Here is a 9,317-nt window from a genome sequence, read left to right as displayed (position 1 = left end):
ATACCACAGGTAACTGTACTCAAGATTTCCAGGAGAGCTTGTAGAAAGAGTTCAGCCTTCGAATACCAATTTATTTAAACAAAGGCTTCTGATAAGCAGTACATCTGCATATCTAGAAACATCCACTTAGTGCAGTGTCCTACTCATCTTTCAAATATGAAATATATTTTAATATATGACACAGTAGTAAGATCAAAGACAAAACATAATTTGATTGCAGAATTCAGAAAATAAATAAGGATGCACTGGGAGATATCTGATGTACAGTAGCTTTTTTACTTCAATCTGCATAGAAAACTGAAAGAATAAATACCCTTTTGTAATTTTTCAAATTATTTTTCTTAATAAACAACTCACCCTACCCTTACCCAGATTAAAACTAGAGATTTTGTTTTTAATCTCCTCTAGACTGAAGGAATATGCTAAAGTACTTCCTTTATTTGCATTGTTTAAACAGTTTAAAGTTACACCCTCACTTCTGCCTAACTTGTCCTAAAACTGCAAAAAGCTTTTAATAGTTTAGCCCAACTGCAATGTGGTTTTATTTTAATCTATTTTATTACACTGTGTAAAATAAGCAGACCTGCATTAAACAAATAAAAAACCTGAAGTCCTACAAAAATTCCACAGTATTTTGAGATGAATTTACAGCAGGGCAGCAGAAAGGCCACAATGACTCCAAATACTCTGGAAAAAAATATAGTGAATGTACACAAATATATCTGCAAGACAACTGCATGTGAGAACTGTACTGCATACTGGCATCGACTTCACTAAAAGACTTCTTTCAACTCAGGAGTTTTAGTTCTATTCACCTTGGTCCCTTACCTCACTCCCTTTTGTTTTATAAACATGCAGTATTTTATTTTAATACATTATCAGATTTTACTAGAATTCCCATATAGATGTAAAGACAGGTGATTTTCAAAGGTATAAAGGCAGGGAAAAAAAGCATCCAAAAAGCTCCTTTAGTTTTCAACTCAGTGAAATTAAATGTTATCGGTATTTTGGGAATCTTTGTGAAGTTAAACACCACCCATGGAATGGCTAAACAAAACTAAAACTCAAGAGGTTTTTAATAGGATTACTTCAAAGGTATGTTTAGACCACAGCTATGCAAACAGCTGCATCAGCAGAATTGGGAAGGCAGTGCCATAGATCTGGTCTATGCCAGGAGAATAATAGGCCTATTTTAACGTGGTCAGAGGTTAAACCATAGCTCTAAGCCCACACCTGATGCCTTGGCATGCTTATCAAAGTTATTTTTTGGAGCATACAAGAAAATGCTTAAAATCACCTATTACTAAAGCTTACCTGATACTGCGCTGATGGATAAAGACAATCCTGAGTTGAATGCCTTCACTTGAGAGTTCTAAACAGATAGAAAATCCCTTGGCTCATTAAGTAATGCTTTAACTTTCCAAAAAAAAAAATTTAATTTTATCATCCTTTTCTCCTCTTTCATTTGCTAGATAGGTGAGTGGCAAAGTATTTGCTTAAAATACAGGCTGAAGAAACTTTACCTCTAATCCTTAGTTACAGGCACTGCTTCTTTCTCAGATGAACAGCTACCATCTGTTATCTATGCTGAGTTTAGAGTAGGAATATGACACAACTTAAAGATACTAGATATTAGCAGAGATGCTAGCTAAAATGTATAAACAAAGCTGGATGAGTTTTCATCAACGAGAGGAACTAGATTTCATCTAAGCAGTTCATTTGGTCCCACACTTCTTCCCCTGAAAACAGTAGAGCTGAGGGGGGTGGGGGGGCAGGGGGAAGATGTCATACACTTGTAATTGTGCGACAATTTAATTCATGTTGGTAAAATTCAAAGGAAAATATACACATGTAGCTTCAAGATACATAAAATTAATATGGTTTTCAAATAATGTGGAGAGAGGTATAAACAGTTGGTGATACGCACTTGTTCTTAAGTGTAAGACAGCAGCACCTCTATGTTAACCATCCAGAATGTTTCAGGAATTTAGCCATTGCAGACACACGAAGCAACTCCACATTACCAAGAGCTAAATTTCTTAATACGTTTTGACTCAAACATGAGACAGTAATTTGCCACGTGGTCTTCATAAAACTAGTATGCTGTTATGAACAGCAGAAGATTCAAGTGAATGTATAAATCTCATTCAAGCTGCAGTATGCCTTTTAGAAAGGTTTTTAAATGCTCAAATGACTCATTTTAATAAATAAATTTTAGCTCAACACTGCTAGTGCTATGTGCGTTAACACTGCTTCACATTCTTCTAAATAAAATATACTTGACACAGGAACATCCATACTACAATGCTGCATTATTTCTAAACTTTGGTCACACTCTCTTTAATTTTTAAACAAACACCTCTTCCAGATTTGCTAATAAAATTTAGCAAAAGAGTGTGAGTGTGTCATCTTTAGGATTTTCACTCTGTATCCAATCTAGAGGCAAATATGACTTCAAAGACTTCAGAGCTTTAAAAATCACTTGTACCTTTAAGATAACATTTAGCTCAAACAGATTACAAAAAAAAAATAAAAATAAAAGAATATTATATGGCTAAGGTTAGGCTCCACTGACAGTCAGATAAGTATGCACCATCCGAGTATGCTTTCGGAGAAATGGGATGCAATGGGAAAGAGTTTATCTTTAATTAAAATTAGTCTTTCGTAAATGCTTATTGGGAATTTCTATTGCGCTTACTTGGAGAGGCCAGGATCCACCAACAATTCCTGCTTGGATAGCTACACCCATTACAACTGCTAGATCAGGGTCTACGGAGGTGTTGGGTTCCTTTCCAAAGAAATCCCGAATAACTTCACGTATTTTAGGAATCCGGGTGGAGCCCCCAACTAACACAATTTCATCCACTTCCTCTTCGTGTAGGTGGCCTTCCTTCAACACCTGTTCAATGGGAACAAGAATTTTCTTAAAAAGGTCCTCGTTCAACATCTCAAATAGTTTCCTAGAAATTTCTCTTTCAAACACAACTTTGACAAAGTTGTTTTCTCCATCTGAAGCATCTCCAAGATTTTGCAAGTCTTTCGTTTTCTGCGAAGGCTTGCTGTTAGGAACAGTATTTGGCTTTACATCACTTTCAGGCAGTTCTTTTGTAAGCTTCCTTTCTGGCACAGTCAATGACACCCTTAATGTAGATGCCTCATGAATAGTCAAATTTAGCTTAACTGCTTCCACAGCCTGTCTGAGGCGATGTATTTCTTCTTTTCTTGATGGCAGAGAACCATATACTTGATTGAGTTGATCGTATAAATGCTGCATCAACCTCTGATTAAAATCTTGTCCTCCAAGTTTGTTGTTACCTAAAACATCAGAATACAGTGCATCAGATATCACCTCTGAAAATTCAGAAAGCAGCTCACATCTCCTCTTTACTGGCAAATAGAACTCCAGGGCCAGAACAACAATACTAGGACCGTAAGCACCGAACAAGAGCTAACAGAACTAGGAAAACAGATTAACAAATTATCATCCACTGAAGAGTACATGACTGACTGTAACTTCCAGATTTTTTTAATTATTTTTTTTTCCTACAGACAAAAATAAGTTACAAGAAAAATCTGTAGCTGGTAGCATGCCACTGAAGTGCAGTATCTCAGAGCAAATTATTTTCCCAGCTAAGATTCCCAGAAAATTCACATCTCTCTCTCTCTGCCCAGATGGATTTTTCTGTTAGTACTACCACAGTGCAGCTTTATAGGAGTTCTGTTCTAACATTTTCAAGTTATCCAATGGTTTCATCCATTCACATGAAAAAGCTGCATACCATTGAAGCATATGGAAATATCCTAAAAAAAGCAAAAGAAAGTGAGTAAATGCAAGTAGTGGGGTTCAAGTTCTATTAACAGGTATGTCTTACGTTAGCCTTCAGAGAAGGTACTCTGTATTACTTCTACAAGATTATTCTTGCACCTTATTTCCAAAACCTTTCAAAGAGTTGTTCATGCTTTACATTAAACAGATTTAAAAGTGGCCTGGCAGTTTTCATCTATGTTGAGTAGTACTCTCAAAGTTTCTACCTGTCTGCTATGAGTGAAAACGGGAATTCACTTAACGGACATCCATCCAAATAAGTCAGAATGAAGTAGTTAAGTATTGTTATTCCACTCTTACTGGACATCAAACATTGTTCATTCAAGGCAATGCTAAGAGCATCTCAGATCTGTCCAAATCTAGGTCATCTGCAAAGCAGTTGTGCATTCACTCCAGTTTTACTAAATGTTGCTGCCAAAACTCTTTCCCAAGTGATGAATCACTGTGGTATATATGTATTAAAAAAAAACAAAAAACAAAAAAAAAAAAAACTTCTGGGTTAACACAGTGCAGTCATCAAGTCCTACACAACTGCACTGGAGCCAAATGCAAGGCAGTGATGTTGTAAAGCACTCAGCTTTAGTAAACTTACTTGGTAAATACTCAGCTCAAACAAAGGTAATAGAATGCTTTAGAACAAAGTATTTTCCATAAGCAGCAGCACTTACACCAGTAAATATCAACAGCCTCGGATAAAATTAAACCACAGTTTATAACTTGGAGTCACTTTAAAACTGAATTTCTCTTAACTGGTGAAACCAATTGCAGACCTGGTTGCATATGAAAGGCAATTACGAGCACTTTGTTGTGAGACTGGTATGTTTTTAAATAACCTCCCTAAAGGTGATGAGAGGTGTTATCTTTCCTTTCCTACTACTCCTTCAGAAAAGTAAAGCATTTTTCTCACCTGCCATGGCTCGTGTGAGGAACATCCCTCCCTGCTTGTTCAGCAGAGACACATCCAAAGTTCCGCCACCCAAATCTACCACCAGGACATTAAACACATCAGCTTTGTGGAGTCCATAAGCCATAGCCGCAGCTGTGGGTTCATTGATTACTCGCAAGATTTCTAGCCCTAAAAAGAGCAAAGCAATAGTCACATACAATTCCAAAAACTGTATTTCTCACTGTCACAACTAATTTACTATTAGTTATTTAGAACTAACCTTGAGTGAAATGTCAGCTATGTGGAAATAGTTAATCAAGTATTATTGCTTAGAAAATTATTTTCCTTATTTCAGCCAGAAGTAATACTATTTCACTGTCAGGATGAAGGCATCTACACAAATATGTTTCCTCGAGAGACCCTTTGGCTAAGTAGATTCCACATCCTATTTGTATTTTAATTATTGCCCAATTGTGCTCTGTATGTTCTCTCTATTTGGAGATGACAAAAAAAAATAACATCCTTAGATGAAGGGTCAATTCTCCTAGCCACCTATGCTTGCATTAGTCTGTTGCATCTGTTGACACCCAATAGTTCTGTGCTGTTCTTCATAATTGTTAGCAGTCTTAAAGAAAAAAAAACAAATCCATTCCAAGGCTTTCCATTCTCCCTAGACTTTACCACTAGTGAAATAAACATAATGTAAGGCTCCACAAAACAATTCTGGAATAAAAAGACAATACCTGCAAGGTTAGCAGCCTTAACAGTGGCATTCCGTTGCCTTTCATCAAACTCTGCTGGCACAGAGATGACTGCCTTTGAAATGGGCACACCAAGATGATCTTCTGCCATTCTCTTCAATTTCAGTAGCAGCTGAGAGCCGATATGCTCCGGAGTGACACGAAAGGTTTCATTAGTTGTCACAGAAAATTCAGCTGATCCATCGTTGTTGAAAATCTATGAGGAAAAGCAACACAACTCATATGTAAGACATCTTTTTCTTACATTTCCTCCTCTGCTACCACCAAATATTAGGTTCGCATATTGCTCATTTATTCTGGGAAAGATATGGATGTATCTATCTATACCCCCTCCCTGGAAGCATTCAAGGCCAGGCTGGATGGGGCTTTGAGCAACATGGATGAGTGGGAAGTGTCCCTGCCTGTAGAAGGGAGGTGGGAACTCGATGATCTTAAAGGTCCTTTTCAACCCAGACCATTCTACATCTCTGATTCTATGTACTTTCTTCACTTCATTAATCACTTTTATTCCATGATTGTAAACAACTGCTTAATCATCTTTAATGCTACGTGATACAACCACACATTTGAAGATGACAGTAATGCTTCTTAATCATTACACCTTTTTTTTTAGTACGTACCTCGAAGTAAAATAAGGTACTGTTAAAATTTTGAGTTGGAGCTTACGCTGGAACATAACCTAGAAACATATTTCACAGTGGACGACAGGGTTTCCTAGAAAATCATCAGCTGTCATGCTGAAGTACACCACTTCCACCAGCATTTCCTCCTCTTCTCTCTGGGTACATCTTATGGTTTCCAGGCGTATCAGATTTAGCCGAATGACTCAGAGTCAGAAGAACTGGTTCTGCATTACATATTTCAAGCTTCCTACATATCACTGGCCTGGAGAGAAGCAAAGACGATGTTTGCTCACCTTAAATGGATACCTGCTACTTTCACTCTTCAGTTCTTCTGAAGTGAAGATTTTCCCAATGAATCTTTTTGCATCATATATAGTATTCTGAGGATTTGCATCAGCAAGTTCTAGGCCATCATATCCAACGTATACATCTCTGTCCGTGAAAGACACTATACTTGGAATGCTGTTGTGCCCGTTTTCATCTGCAATAACCTTCACCTGCCCTGTTCCAGGAAGAAAGACACCTACAGAGCAGTAAGTTGTGCCAAGATCAATCCCAATTACTTTTGGTGTGGGCATTGGTAAATACTGTTGAGCTAGATAGCCAGCTAGCAGAAGAGCCAGAATTGCCGAGCCTGAAAGACAAATCAGTAGGTCAACTACTATTTTGGGAGAAAATGCTTATGAACAATTCTCATAGGAGACCTAGTTAATGAGGCTGTACAAAAATCACACACATGCTCACTGCTGCTTCAGCCCCAGCTCCCTAAGAGCACCCTCCCACAGCCCTCAGTCTTTCCTACGCCTCGAAACAAACAGGTAACCTAGTTTAGGAACACTGAATGATTTTTCCATTTTACACATAACCGACGTACAATAAATAAATAAATAAATAAATAAAAAGAAAGAAAAAAGAAATCCAACGTAGCTAGGACGGTCACTGCTGTCTTTCAACAGAGCAGAGAGCGCAGGTTTTTGTCAGCTACTTCCCCGCACAACGCCTATCTCCACAAGAAGCAAGGGAACACCCCGAAACCATAACGGAGCCATCACGAAAAGCCGCTCCATCCCGTCAACGCCCCCACCAACCCTGCACAGCCCCAGAGACGAGACCCGCCCGGCTCAGGCCAGGCCACTCTTCCGCACCCGCCCGCCTTCCTGCCGACCCCAGCACTGCCCCGGCCCCCAGCCGGCTGCCTGCACGTACCCAGAACCGCCATCTGCCCGGCCATCGCTCCTCGCCGGCTGCCGCAGCACCGGCCAACTCCGACTGCTGACGGGTCCTTCCGGGCCGCGCCGCGCGGCACGCCGGGAATTGTAGTGCGCGCTTCCCGCCCGCCCCGCTGGTGTTCGCGGGCTGTTTGTAGGGAAAAAACTACACCTCCCAGGAAGCACGTGGGGACGTGGCCCTTTCCTGCTGGTGCTGGCTAATGGGCTGAGAGAAGGGGTCACAAACCAAAGGGTCGGTAGGGAGGATGCGTGGTACCTACTTTGCGCATGCGCACAACGGGTTCTGCCACGTCGCGGTGCTTACTGGGAATGGTAGTTCTGTTGGGGCGGCGCTGCGCCCGCCGGGCGCGACGGCCATCGCAGCGGCCTGACGCTTGCGGCAGGGAAGGCACGCTTCGCGACGCCGCCGTGAGGTGACGAGCTGACAGGCAGCCCTATGGGCCCTGTCTAACTTGTTTTCCCAACACTGGTGTTGAAAACTTCCATTGCGTCTCTTTAAATGGCATCATTGTACAAGTGGCCATTCTAAAACTAATTGAGTGGAGGAGAGCTCGTATCATAGAATTACAGAATCATTAAGGCTGGAAAAGACCACCGATGCCATCTGGTCCAACCACCAACCCATCACACCATGAGGCCCACGTCCCTCAGTGCCGCATCCACATGGCTCTTGGACACCTCCAGGGACAGTGAGCCCACCTCCTCTCTGGGCTGCATGTGCCAATGGTAGTCTTACAGTATTTCTTCACCCATGTAACTCAAGCAGGCACTTTTACATATAGTAAAATAGCAAAAGCAGGAGTTCGCTGAAATTTTTATCTTTGATAGACACCACATGCTTTAGTACATATGGACCCCACTGAAATCTCACACTTCTGAAGACTGACTTGCAGGGATGCTTTAAAAATACTGTGACAGATTTCATCCTTTCTGAAGCGCAGGCCAGGCTCTGTTTTTATACCTGAGGCATTGGGGTCACTCAGTGAGGTGCATGCTGAAGGAGATAATTCACATGCCCTCTCCTATACTGCTTCTGTTCCATCTCCTCAAAATAAAGCTGCCTCATAAACACAGCGGATCAGCCAAGGCCTCCCCGCCTGACTGTCTCCCAGGAGGCCTGCCTGTTCCCTACAGAATTACACAGCACAGGACACCTGCCTGGGAGTCAAACCAAGGAGAACACCGCTGCTCACTGCAGCAATTGTACATCACACCAGCCGCTTCCTCAGGAGACACCTGCCTCCTTGTGTCTGTTTTTGACTTTTGTCTCATTGAAGCCTGTATCCGCCCATTTTTTTCTATGACACTTTGAAGGCAACTTTTGTTCTTCGGCACCTGAACTTAAATGAAGTCCAGAAGCGCCTATTTTTAATCCTACATCTCCATGATGTATCAGGGTCCGCGTAGGGCTAATCCATGACCTACAGAAAGATGATTCCTCTTGCATTTACAGAATAGGCAGAAATAATCCTAGCAAGCTTGCATTTTTTTTCTGGGGAATTATCAGAGTGTCTTCTAGATGGAGTTCTTAGTGGTGTTAAAGCCAATTCTTTTACTTACCCTCACAGCTCACACAGCTCTCATTTTCTTCCCTTACCTCAGGGCATGCTGCATTCAGGGTTTCTTGAGAAAAGTTTGACTTTGCACAGAGCAATTTTTTTTTTAATTGGTCCAGAGGAAAAGGCTTATTTAGTTGGGAAGGGAAGACTGTGGGTAGTTCCTGCTCTGACTGCCTGATGAACACAAGCATGGTTAGGAGCAGACACTGGAAGGTAGATCTTTTTTCTCCTGAAACGATGTGTTAGCCACATCCCTGTAATGGCAGGCAACGCCTATATTGCAGTGCTTAGCACTTACCCAAAGGTAGGCAATGCAAGCTCAGAGCATACGCCTCAACTCCAGTAGATCAGGGTCTCTGGTGACACTTTCTGGTATCTTTGCTGATTTGTCTGTTTGTGCTGGCTGTACAGCGCCGATAAACCCTTGGGGACA

At 41.1% G+C, this 9,317-nt stretch overlaps 1 protein-coding gene across 1 annotated transcript; it reads right to left on the bottom strand.

The window, feature by feature from the left end:
* Nucleotides 1-2,312: 2,312 nt before the first annotated feature.
* HSPA13 (heat shock protein family A (Hsp70) member 13) lies at nucleotides 2,313-7,370 on the bottom strand. The gene is made up of 5 exons (XM_042866369.1): nucleotides 7,303-7,370; nucleotides 6,390-6,730; nucleotides 5,456-5,669; nucleotides 4,734-4,901; nucleotides 2,313-3,315 (listed from the first exon to the last, which is right to left on the bottom strand). Exons 1-5 carry the CDS (start codon nucleotides 7,325-7,327, stop codon nucleotides 2,645-2,647), a joined length of 1,419 nt encoding a protein of 472 aa, XP_042722303.1. The 5' UTR covers nucleotides 7,328-7,370; the 3' UTR covers nucleotides 2,313-2,644.
* Between the last annotated feature and the right edge of the window lie 1,947 nt (nucleotides 7,371-9,317).

Source organism: Lagopus leucura, unplaced genomic scaffold (genome assembly GCF_019238085.1).
Source record: "Lagopus leucura isolate 7727_CA_CO unplaced genomic scaffold, USGS_WTPT01 Super-Scaffold_100001, whole genome shotgun sequence".
NCBI classification, from domain to species: domain Eukaryota; kingdom Metazoa; phylum Chordata; class Aves; order Galliformes; family Phasianidae; genus Lagopus; species Lagopus leucura.
Note: the sequence above shows the minus strand (reverse complement) of the source record. Positions and strands in the feature narration are given on the sequence as shown.

Coding starts and splice junctions, on each gene's coding strand:
- HSPA13 (XM_042866369.1), bottom strand. CDS start 7,327: ATGGCCGGGCAGATGGCGGTTCTGG. Junction 5,670..6,389: donor GTAGCAGGTATCCATTTAAG/GTGAGCAAACAT, acceptor TTTTCCTCATAG/ATTTTCAACAACGATGGATC. Junction 3,316..4,733: donor CCTCACACGAGCCATGGCAG/GTGAGAAAAATG, acceptor CTGATGTTTTAG/GTAACAACAAACTTGGAGGA.